A 12,998-nucleotide genomic window follows, 5' to 3' on the forward strand; every position below is an offset into this window, starting at 1 on the left:
TTTAAGCTTGCCCTTCCCCCGCCTGCATGCTGGAAGAGGCCCTGTTTATCCTGTAGTTGCAGCCAAATCTTTCACTGTTTCTGCGTGTGTCTGGCAACCAAGAGACATACCCTTCCTGGGGGACACTGTCGGGGGAATATTGCCGCCTTCTTCCCACACCGGGAAATGTCAAACAAATGCCGTGGGGGCCCTGTAAAAGAGCCCAAAAGTCCGTTCCAAGCAGGAGCTGCCGAATATGCGACCTAGCTCTGCATAGCCGCACCCGGAAGTCTCCTATACCCCGTTAATAAAGACTAGAATGTTGTATGCTTTATTACCTTTCTCAACCTGCCTGACTGCATTCAGTGATTTTATATACACATACCCTCAGTCCCTCTGCTCCCACACCACCTTTAGAAGTATGCCTGTTTATATAGTGCCTTGCCATTCTTACAACCAAAATGAATTACGTTACACTTCCCTGCAATAAGGTTGGGGCAAACAGAGCTCCCTGGATGATGGAAGAGATGGATAATAAGATGAAGCTGAAAAAGGATGCGTATGCTCAAGTGGTATTACAAGCGAGAACCAAGCTGAATATAGAAAGTTCAAAGGGGAAGTCAAAAAAGAACCAAGGAGAGTGTGTGAGAAGAAACAGACAGATAACATAAAAAGAAAACCAAAAGTTGTCTCTATGCATATAACTAGTAAAAGGGTAGCAAAATGAGGAATGGGTCTGATCAAGGACCACAAAAGAAATTTACACATGGGGACAGGAGGACATGGCTGAGGTATTAGATGGCTGTTTTGACCAACGAAGAAGATACAAAGTTATGGTGAAACAGGAGGTAGCTGAGATATTGGATGGGCTAAAAATTGGTAAAGAGGTGTTAGAAAGGCTAACATTACTTGAAAGTGATCCGTCACCATGACCGGATGGGATATAATGGTGGATGCTGAGTGAAATAAGGATGAAAATTGTGGCGACTCTGGACATAATTTTACAATACTCCTAAGATGTAGGGGTGATGCCAGGGGACAGCAAAATTGCAAATGTTACACTCTTGTTCATAAAAGGTTCTACCGATAGGCCCAGCAACTACAGGCCCATTAGTTTAACCTCAGTGGTGGGAAAGCTATTAGAAACAATAGTCAGGGGCAAAATTCACAGTTGCCTGGACTAATGTTGGCTGATTAAGGACTTGATTAAAGCCAACAAGGGTTCCTGAAAGGCAAATTGCATTCAACTAACTTGCTTGAGTTTTTTGATGAGGCAATGGAGGGTTGAGGGACGGAATGCAGTTGAAATGGTATACATGGACTTCCAAAAGGCGATTGATAAAATTCCTCATAACAGGCTTGTCAGCAAAGTTAAAGCCCTTGGACTAAAAGGAACAATGGCAGTATGGATGCCACGTTGACTGCATGGCAAGGAGCAGAGAGCAATGATGAACGATTTTTCAGGGCTACCAAGACCACTGGATTTTTCACCAATATTAAAGATTTGGGTGTTCGTGTCTCAATTTCAAAATTTGTGGATGACACAAAAGTTGAAAATACTGTGAAGAAGAATTGTGATAAACGTCAATAGACTTTAGGCTGGTGGACTTGTGACAGATTAAATTTAATGTAGGGAAGTTTGAAGTGATACATTTTGGTAAGAAGATTGAGGACAGGCAAAGGATCATATTCTAAAGGGGAAGCAGGAGCAGAGAAACCTTGGGGGGAATATGTACACAAATCATTGAAGGTGGCGAGTGTTTGATAATGCATAGGGGATCCTGAGCTTTATAAACACGCATCAAGTATAAAAACAAGCAGGTTATGCTGAACCTGTATCAATCACTGATTTGCTGCAAATGGAGTATGGTCCTACTACCGCACATTCGAAGGAGATGAAAGGATTAGAGGGGTTGCAGAAAAGATTCACAAGAATAGTTCCAGAGATGAGAAACTTCAGCTACATGGATAGGTTGGAGAAGATTGAGTTGGTCTCCTTCGAGAACAGAAGGTTCAGAGGTGCACAAAATTGTGAGGGATAGAAAGGGGGAAATCATTGCAGTAAATGGCAAAATTACCAAAGACAACTTAAAAATCTTCTTTTGTGCAGCAAGTGTTTAGGATTTAGAATGTAATGCCCAGGAGTGTGATGGCGATGGATTCAATCTTGGCTTTCAAAATGGAGTTGGATTATTATCTGGGTGGTAGGACTGGCTTAGCTGCTCTGGCTGAGAAACTGCCAAGATGTGACTAGCCTAATGGCCTCCTGAAACCCATTTTACGATTCAAAGCCCGTTTACATATGGAAGTGCAGTCAAGACTCAAAATCTACTTAAATACTGCTTCGAGAGAAGTGCACAAAGTACACTTCCTTTCACTCTGTTTCCTGATTCAGGTGGCATTGCGTGTCAATCACTTAATTTCATTCAGCAGAATTTTGAATTGTCATATTGAAGGCTGTATAACATTAGAAAATAAATAAATAGGCACACGGAATTTTATCAGAATCTGTCTCCATCAATGCATCAGAAACAGCGTCACAGAAATTAAGAGGATTCTATTAAGACTTTCAATACTGCATTAACTGAATAGGAAGATTGGAGTGTGTAGGGCAAGGGTTATTCATTCGAAAGTACTCTATTGAAATTTTCTTGTAAAGAAGATATCTTTTGTGAACAAATGGAAATCGTGTGACTGTGTTTTCCATGAATATTTTTGAGTTGCTGCCATGAGATAAGCGTATGGGGAGTATTGGGGAAGTAGCCAGGCCTACGTATTAAACCTTGAGCGGTAAATCAGCTCTTGCTGTGCAAGCTTATGCTCCACCAGGTAATTTGCTGCCTTGATGGTTCTGGCTGAAAGGTGCTGCTTTACTTTCTGCTGCATTTTCATTGCTGGTTCAGCAGCAATTCAAACCTGATGCTGCTGCCAGATTGCATTTAGCAATATCAGTGGGTGACAACTGAATCTGCTCCTAAAATACTGGCAGCAATCTTGTGCCTGAGTTCACCACGAGTGCAAATGGCGACATGGTGCAAAATAGCAGTGACAAGGGGCCCCCACAGGGAGCTCCATTGTTGGGGGGGGGGGGGGGACATTGCCTGTGTCATGATATGCAGACATGCAGATAATGATATACAGACAGGCACAGACAGACAGCTGTCTTCACATGTAAATACATGTTCACATATGCCACTGCTTGTAAATATGTTAATATATGCCACCACATGTAAGTATGTTCCCATGTGCCAACAAAACATTTTTAAAAAGGGAAGATGTCATGATATGCAGACATGCGGATAACGATATACAGATAGGCAGCTAATGAACACACAGGACATGACCAATGAGCAGGCAGGACACTCAGGGTGGTATCTCACTATAAAAGGCACGAAGCACTCACACAACGCCTCTTTCCACTGATGAACATCTACAGAGTGAGTCAGGGTGCATGTACAGTATCACACCTCCAGCACGTGGCTAATAGCTAGTCTGGTTCAGTCAGACAGAGTAACCACACTTGGGTTAGCAGAGAGTCGAACTCGGAGAACTGTGCTACTGGTTCAATAAATCAGATTGAACTAACTTCAAGGTCTGGAGTATCTTTTGGTTAAAGCTGCATCCAGTTGCAGCCTGTGTTATCCCAGAGTACATAACACGACAGCCTGGTCCCCCTTGTCTCCAGTACTGTATATCGGTCTGAAAATATGGATGTGCTGCAATCACATTGTGTAATAATAAATATTTTGATATTTCAAGGTGTATATTTCAGAACACAGCATATCTGGAAATGTCTAACTCTCATTTTCATTTTCTTTGCATAGAAAACCTGAGAAAGGTGTGCAGTATTTAATTGAGCGTGGATTTGTTCCCGATACCCCTGTTGGTATTGCTCACTTCCTTCTTCAGAGGAAAGGCCTCAGCCGGCAAATGATTGGCGAGTTTTTAGGCAATCGTCAGAAGCAGTTCAACCGAGATGTACTTGAGTAAGTAATGTAACATTCACCAGTTTGAAATCACCCAGCTTTTGTGTGCTTTCTATATTGGAGGGTAAACCTCAAATAATCTACTTTTGGTGGCTGAGGAAGGAATACTGACTGTTAACTGGGAGATCTCCTGCTCCTCTGAACAGTGCATTAGAATTATTATATCTACCTCCAGGTGTTGTTTTTTTAATCATTAGCCTTGAACTGAGTGACCATTTTAAAAGGTATTTAACCACATTGCTGTGAGTCTGGGGTCACATGTAGGCCAGACAAGGTAAGGTTGGCAGACTTCCTTCCCTAAGGACATTGGTTTTTATGACAATCGACAATGGTTTAATCCTTAGACTTTTATTGGATTCAAATTTCACCATCTGCCTTGGTAGCAATTAAACTCGGGCCCTCTAGCATTACCCTGGTCTCTGGATTATGAGTCCAGCGACAATGCCACTACACCACCACCTCCCCTTAACGACTCAATCAAATATGCCACCTCAAAAGCTGCAATCTTCCCTCACTACTGGATATTAAAGAGACTGTCTGGACCAGCACTTTATTATCATCTCCAGTTGCTCTTGGAGGTTGTGATGAGCCTTCTCAAATTGTTGAATTCTTAAGGTAAGTAAACTGTCATGGTTCTTGGTTTTGACCCAGTGATGAAGAAGGAATACAAGTGATCTGTGTCCAAGTTGGGATGGTATATGAGGGGAACTTAAAATTCCCATGCCATGACTGCTCTTGTCCTTTTAGGTTGTGGATGTTGAAGCTCTGGAAGGTGTGCCTGAAGAAACTTCAATGACTTGCTGCAGTTTATCCTTCAGGCACTGTCTTATTGGTGGTGGATAGAATGTCTGTTCACTGATTGCAGAGTAGTTCAGGTCCATTCCAAAAATAACTCTGATAATGAACCAGCCCATGTTCACATGCAACAGTCCAGGGCGACACCCAGACTCACTGATAAGTGTTGCACTAGTGATAGAAGAGAGGTTATTCATAAAGTGGCTGAGATGATTGAGCCTAGAATAATGCCCTGAAGAATTCCTGCTGTGAGGTCCAGTGGCTGATATTAATGGCCTTCAATGAACATACTATCATCCTTCATACAGGTAAGTGTCCAGCCACGAAAGAGCACTCCTTCTTCTCCCTCATCCCCCGCCCCCATCATTACCTATTCTCGGTGACCTTGAGCCCCTTAGTGTCAGTCTCAGTTGTATGCTGCCCTGATGTCAAGGGCACTCTCAGCTCACCTTTTGAATGCAACTCTTTCTTCAATATTTGGACTAAGTCTGTAATGAGGACTGAAGCAGAGTGGTCCTTGCAGAACCCAAGCTGAGAGCATTGAACAGGTAATTGGTGAGTAAGTGCAGCTAGATAACACCGTTGACAGCTTCTTCCATCATTTTCCTGATAACTGAGTGTCCGCCGGGGTTGAATTTGCCTTGTATGTTGGAGTCCTGAGCTAAACTGACTGGATATGGAATTTGGCTACAGTATTGATTTGTGAAGAATGATCTAAATGATTTGTTTTGACAACTATGCAATTTCTGGATGCTTTAATGTTTCTGCTCCACTTGTTCTTTGAAAGGTGTAACCAGACTTCTTCTCCTTGTCACCTGCAAGCATAGCTTTTTAAAAAATGTATTTTGGATGCTGCTTGCTGTTATCTACCTATCTGTTGCTTTCTATGCTTTAAAAAAACTAATGTTAGTTGTCTTCCAACTTTGATTGTTCTTACTGCTGATGAGGTTGTCCCTGTAAAATATTATTCTGTATATTAAAGATGTGCATGTCTCATCTTTAAGACTTGAACAGATTATTTTTTCATGATCAGTGCCAGAGGGGACAGTGTGACAGTGCCTTATTCCATTGGAACACATGTATATTTTTATATGTACCTGCTAATGTACGTTTACCCAGGAGTTGAACAGAAGTTCATATTTATCTACAAAATATTAAACTAAGTAAAAATTGAAGTTAAACAATAACCGGTATGGTTCATCTTGTTTCAGAACTTTTAGCACTTCTTCCTCAGGCTTTACAAAAATACACAACACTTTAGTTATCTCCTAACAAAATGGATCAGTGACCATAAGACAAAATTGTACATTGGGATTAATCTATATCCTAACATTTTCCTGTTGTGCATGCCCATCTCAGCGGGCCAAGAAGAACTGAAGAGTTGCAATAAACTTGATGGAGACATACTTTCCAATTCTCAACTTAAATGTGGGACAGTGACTGATATGTATTATTCAAAATAAAATAAAGCTGTCAGTCATCTGCAGAATCTAACACGCATGTCGTCTGAGGCTGTTGATTGGCCCCTGGAGTGGCAGCAAAATAAATGCTGGACGTATCTCAATTTTTCATCTTGTTTCAACACTCCCTTTTGACTCCAGTGAGTATGTGCAGAGCAGTGCATTTGCTTGAGTTGAGTGGTTACTCAATTGAGTTGCATATATTAATGAATTTGCAATCAAAATATGCAAGCAATGCAATATCTATCAGGCAAACACATATGGGCGGCACGGTAGCACAGTGGTTAGCACTGTTGCTTCACAGCGCCAGGGACCCGGGTTCGATTCCCAGCTTGGGTCACTGTCTGTGCAAAGTCTGCACGTTCTCCCCGTGTCTGAGTGGATTTCATCCGGGTGCACCGGTTTCCTCCCACAAGTCCAGAAAGACGTGCTTGTTAGGTGAATTGGACATTCTGAATTCTTGGTGTACCCGAATAAGCACCATATAGTGTGGTGACTAGGGGATTTTCACAGTAACTTCATTGCAGCGTTAATGTAAGCCTACTTGTGACACTTATAATAAAGATGATTATCATTATTATCAGTTTCCAGACAACTATAAGGAATGTAGAGTCTGGCCTCAACCCAGAAAAGTAAGCCTGTCGAAACAGCAAATTTGACAGGACTGATCCTAAATGGATACTAAAATTACGGAAATGTTCTTGGGATGTGAAATATAATCAAACTCCCTTTCTGTTGCATGTCACAAGACCTGAAACATTACCAGTGCATGTTTGCAGTCATGTTTGTAGCCTGAGTGGGAGCAGTTAATTAATTGTAGCCAATTAGTATTCACTATACATTTAAGATTACATAACTTTCCTTCAATTTCATGCAGGCTATAGACTTGCAATTTGATTGTCAGTATGTATGATGTCCTGCTCTGCATTTATTCACCAAAGGCAAGTAACAGGAGCTAATTTAACTTTCCAGTCTAATAAAGTACTGTTTAAAACGTATGCAAGCAAATTTTTTTTCAAACGAAAGCTTGTCAGTGATTGCTTCATCAGTCTACTGTCCCCACACCCTGCCTGGGTTTAGTATGATCTGGAAATATACATAAAGCACATTGAGATTCTAGATCTTAATTGTTGATATAAATTGAAGTTTATATGCACCCCAGGATAGATGCTGAGCCACTTGTCTGTAACTTCACTACTGAGGACCTGTTATTAGCTATTCCATTAATCCTGCCATGCTGCCTTTTGATGCAATACAGGAATAACTAAATGCTGCAAAAAAGATTTTAAGACAACACCATGACAATATTGAATTGTTTATCCGTCAGTCTGGCCTCAATAAAACTCTAGATGGAATTGTAGGCATAGTATTATTTATTTTTAACCAACTTGCAAGTTTGACTCGCTTCACAGAGACCCAGAACACACAAACTGTCTCCTGGAGCTACGGAACTGAATGCTATATGAGACAAAGGAATCTCTACAAATACATTCAAATGGCATCAAGTTTCACATACAAGATTCCCATCGGCCATCCTATACACCTCCTGACCTGGCCATATATCCTGATTGGCTCACTTCTCATTCCTTAACCCTGGGCCTCTTGTTACCAGCATCCTTTTCCCATCCTCCACCAGACACCCCTCCCCCTTCCTTGCCATGCTTTCTGAAATCCTTTGTCTGTAAACTCACTACTATTAGACTGATCACATCCACATTACTGTAACTAATATTTGAACTAACTATTTTATATCACATTCGTTTGTTCAATTCCTCAACCACACATCAGGATTGTGGTAAATCATTAATTTGCCACCAGGTGTCTTTATTCTAGTCTGTTTTTCACAAGTCTTTTCTGCTCAGATACCCGAGTCCATTGCTGGATGTTTTGTTTGTATTGAGATGACTTGACACATTCAGTGGTACAGTTCTTTTCTAGTTGTGCTGTGATTCTTCCCTGCTTCCATCAATACATAGAAGATGCCCAATTTCCTGCAACCCCGCATCACTCCATCAACAAGTCCATGCTGTTTCTTTACTTTTGTAGCCAATTATTTCACGGCTTTACATTGAACCCCCTTCACCTGTATAGAGCAAACCATTTCTAATCAAACTTTATCGAAGGCTTTTCCATTAGACTAGGTATATTACAACTAAAGGCTTTTCCCACTTTTCTTGGGATGTTACCTATTCAAAATATTAAGCAGATTGACTAGAGAGGCATATAAGAATGTCAGCAAGGTGAGAGCCTTCACTCTCCCTCATCCATGCCTTTGTTAGCTCTGGGACTGACTAATTTAATGGTCTCTGCTTCACAACCATGAGGAAAACAGACATTGAATTCAGCTTTAAGGAGGGAGTTGAAGACTTGAGAAGGAGTTGGATGGATTTAGGGATCAATTCCATTGAGTGGAATCTAAATGGCTTTGTTATGAAGGGCAAAATTCCAAGGCTGTTTCTGCAACCACTGAATTGCTGAAACCAATTTTTGAGGGACAATCATAAGTAATGACCAATAACAGCATATATCCAAAATAATGGTTCGGGGGTAACATTCCTGAACGATTTTGCACTCTGGGGATGTGCTAAGCATTTTCCAAAAATACTCACTTAAAAAGGTCTCCTTTTTGCACTCTTAATACCAGAGTATTTTCTAAATGTTTATAAAACACCAAGTAATCACAGGTTTTTGTTTTATTTCAGCTGTGTCGTTGATGAGATGGATTTTTCAGGAATGGAATTAGATGAAGCTCTCAGGAAGTTCCAGGCACACATTCGGGTCCAAGGAGAAGCTCAGAAAGTAGAACGTCTCATCGAGGCTTTCAGGTATTGGGATTCAAGGTTATTGAAAATTATTCCTGCGTACTTACCACTGGTTTAAAAAAAAAACCACATTTTTTTTCTTGTGTGACCAAGTAACTCAGCAACAGAGTTTAAAGTTGGATTTCACCTCGTCTCCAGACATTTTTACACAATGCGAATGAAAAGTAACGTTGTTAAGTGCTCATTTATTCTTGTATCAAAAGACTAAATTGCTCAATCATTTAGATTATTAACAATATGATTGAGGCGTTACACATGCAACTTCCAGGAGGCTTTGCATACTTCAGTTACAAATTCTCAACTTCACACCTACATCTGACTACAAATAACTGAACTTCTGCACTTATTTAATCACTTTTAAATTCCAATTCCAAATGTTTAAATATGTTAATTGTGATGATCAAAGGGGTAATTTCAGGTTTTTATTTTATCCAATGTGTTGAAGTCCAGTAAAGTCCACCTTTTCTTGAAAGCTTTCTTAAATTTTATCAAAACCTTCACCTTTTCTAGAAGTATAGAACATACAGTGCAGAAGGAGGCCATTCAGCCCATCAAGTCTGCACCGACCCACTTAAGCCCTCACTTTCACCCTATCCCAGTAACCCCTCCTAACCTTTTTGGACACTAAGGTCAATTTAGCATGGCCAATCCACCTAACCTGCATGTCTTTGGACTGTGGGAGGAAACCGGAGCACCCGGAGGAAACCCACGCAGACACGGGGAGAGCGTGCAGAACCCTCACAGACAGTGACCCAGCGGGGAATCGAACCTGGGACCCTGGCGCTGTGAAGCCACAGTGCTAGCCACTTGTGCTACCGTGCTGCCCATTACCGTTCTAGTAACATTAATAGCACGGAAGAGGTGATCACATCTGGTTTTGTACGTTGCATATATGGCACTGGCTGCAATTTATTCTGGGTAAGGTACCTTCCCTTAAAAAGCTTAGATTTTATGGCCATTTGACAACTGCTTCATAGTCCCCAGCCTGTTCCTTTCCTGGAGTATTCTCTTGCTTTCTCGCTGGCAAGCTCTGCCTTCTTTTTTTTTTTTCTTCCCCCATTCCTGGCTAGCTGACTATTTGATTTCTCATTTTCATTCTTTGAATCATGGAATGTTTATCTCAACAGAAGGAGGTTATTTGGGCTGTCTTGTTTATGCCAGCTCACGACAAGAGCAACTCCACTCCCCCACCCTGTAGCCCTGCAAATATTTTTGCTTCAGATAATTATCTGAACCCTCTTTGAAAGCTATGAGTGACTCTCTAGTAGTGCATTCCAGATCCTAATCACTCGCTACATGAAAACCTTTTTCCTCATAGTGCCCTTGGTTCTTTTGTCGTTCATCTGAAATTGGTGTCTCTTGCTTCTCGATTCTTCTGCTAATGGGAACAATTTGAACATGGAACATTCAGTGCAGGAGGAGGCAATTCGGTCCATCATGTCTTCACCGACCCATTTTAAGCCCAGACTTCCACCCTATGCCCGTAACTCAGTAACCCTACCTAACCCTTTTGGACACTAAGGGCAATTTAGCATGGCCAATCCACCTAACCTGCACATCTTTGGACTGTGGGAGGAAACCGGAGCACCCTGAGGAAACCCACGCAGACACGGGGAGAACGTGCAGACTCCGCACAGACAGTGACCTAGCGGGGAATCGAACCTGGGACCCTGGCACAGTGAAGCCACATTGCTACCCACTGTGCAACCTGCAGTCCTATCTGTTCTGTCCAAACCCTTGATGACTTTGAACACCTCCGTCAAATGTCCCCTCAACCTTTCCTTCTCCAAGGAGAACGACGTCTGCTTCTTCAATGTACCCATGTCACTAAAGTTCCTCACTCTGGAAACATACTTGTAGAAAGTTCCTGACCGCCCCCCCCCCCCCTCCCCTCTAAATCCTTCCTAAAGGGCTGTGCACAGAATTGGACACAACATTGAGGCACAATCAGTGTTCTTTAAAGTTTCGGTTTAGGGCTTCCAATAAACTCAAGATGCAAATATACTCCAGGATAGGAGTTTCCCAACCAATGGAAAGAAGCTAAGCAATTATAACAAATTCCTTGGGGAATCTCAACAAAAGAGGCTGGCATGGTGAATCGATGAGTTTTTATTCTTGCCTTCATCTTTATCTGCCCTGGAAAAACAAACCAAAACAGATGGCAAATATGTTCCTTACCTCTTTGTGCTGGATACCTGAACACTATAGGACTTCAAATGTGCAGGATGATCTTGGGGATTAAGACCATATAAATGTGCAGCAGTTCGGAGGGGGGAAAAGTGATCTCTGCGGAAATGAGATTTTGCACCAAGGGATAATTAACCAGGAAGGAATGGACAAAGCCCTGCCATTAAGATTCCAAATGGCTTCCATTTTGCATTAAAAGAAAATTTAATTTTCCCTTTCTTTTCCCTTTTTCATTTTTTCAAAATGGCGCACACTGATAGTCAGAGGCTTTTCCCCAGGGTAGAGGGGTCAATTACTAGGGGGCATAGGTTTAAGGTGAGAGGGGCAAAGTTTAGAGTAGATGTACGAGGCAAGTTTTTTACGCAGAGGGTAGTGGGTGCCTGGAACTCACTACCGGAGGAGGTAGTGGAGGCAGGGACGATAGGGACATTTAAGGGGCATCTTGACAAATATATGAATAGGATGGGAATAGAAGGATACGGACCCAGGAAGTGTAGAAGATTGTAGTTTAGTCGGGCAGTATGGTCGGCACGGGCTTGGAGGGCCGAAGGGCCTGTTCCTGTGCTGTACATTTCTTTGTTCTTTGTTCTGATGTGCACACACACATATCACACTGATCTTTAACGGCACTGAAGTAATTCTTTTTTACTGTGGCCATCGCAGATATATTTTGACATAAAGTTGTTGTAGTGTGACAATCATAATACTGAAAACTATTTTTGATTGCCTTCCTGATAGTTTCAAAGACCATTATCATGGAGTGGGGTTATTGGGTTACGGGGATAGGGTGGAGGTGTTGACCTTGGGTAGGGTGCTCTTTCCAAGAGCCGGTGCAGACTCGACGGGCCGAATGGCCTCCTTCTGCACTGTACATTCTATGATAATCTATGATAATCATTGCATCACAAGTTGCTAGCTTGAAAATAAAGCTATAGTAGTAAATGTGGTTCATACTAAAAATAAAATCTGCGTACACAAAATGGTTTTCAGATGCAGTGATTTTTCCAGCCTTCTGTTGTTTGGTCTCGACTCTCTCCCCCCCCCAGTTTTAATTCATAAACCAGGAGATTACCGACCATTTTAAACATATATTGTAATCTTCAGTGCTGGTACAGGGCGTAAACAAATTTGCAACTTCTGCCGTTTGTAGATTGAGAGTGGGAACTGATTGGAGGAGGAACCAACACGAGAGAAGGGACTGCTCTTCCGATCTCACATTGTGTGTCACCCGCATTGGCTGCCCCAGTTCCTCCAATCACAAGTTCTCTCCCACCCGCTCTTGCCGCTCAGGATTTTCTTTCTTTGACCCAATCACATCCCTATAGATGATAACATATGAGTTTTCATTTTTCTTTTTAAATAGTCTTGTGTACTGCTAATTCTCAATTAACATGATTTCCCTGTTTATAACATACAATACTTTCTATTCTTCTCTTGTAGCCAACGATACTGTATCTGCAACTCGGGGGTTGTGCGACAGTTCCGAAATCCTGATACAATCTTCATCCTAGCCTTTGCAATTATTTTGTTGAACACCGACATGTACAGCCCCAATGTGAAACCAGAACGCAAAATGAAACTGGAGGATTTTGTCAAGAATTTACGAGGTTAGTGCCACTGAAGTGTCACTTTCTTTAATAGGCCACAGTGTTGTTTTTCATAAGCTGGTTCCATCCATTGTCATGAAAAATCATCTGCGGGATTCCCTGTCGGCGGGATCCTCCGCTTCGCTGACAACACGCCCACGCCAGCCGGTTTGCTGATCGCGT

General features: G+C 41.9%; 1 protein-coding gene across 6 annotated transcripts in view; it reads left to right on the forward strand.

Moving 5' to 3' along the window:
* The window catches only part of iqsec1b (IQ motif and Sec7 domain ArfGEF 1b), a 659,149-nt gene that overhangs the window by 608,977 nt on the left and 37,174 nt on the right, over nucleotides 1-12,998 (forward strand). For all 6 annotated transcript variants that reach the window (XM_072472544.1, XM_072472550.1, XM_072472549.1 and 3 more), the window contains 3 exons: nucleotides 3,804-3,965; nucleotides 8,923-9,045; nucleotides 12,670-12,836. In XM_072472544.1, the coding sequence (XP_072328645.1) occupies nucleotides 3,804-3,965; nucleotides 8,923-9,045; nucleotides 12,670-12,836 (452 nt within the window). The remainder of the gene's footprint in view (nucleotides 1-3,803; nucleotides 3,966-8,922; nucleotides 9,046-12,669; nucleotides 12,837-12,998) is intronic.

Source organism: Scyliorhinus torazame, chromosome 13 (assembly GCF_047496885.1).
Source record: "Scyliorhinus torazame isolate Kashiwa2021f chromosome 13, sScyTor2.1, whole genome shotgun sequence".
Classification (NCBI taxonomy): domain Eukaryota; kingdom Metazoa; phylum Chordata; class Chondrichthyes; order Carcharhiniformes; family Scyliorhinidae; genus Scyliorhinus; species Scyliorhinus torazame.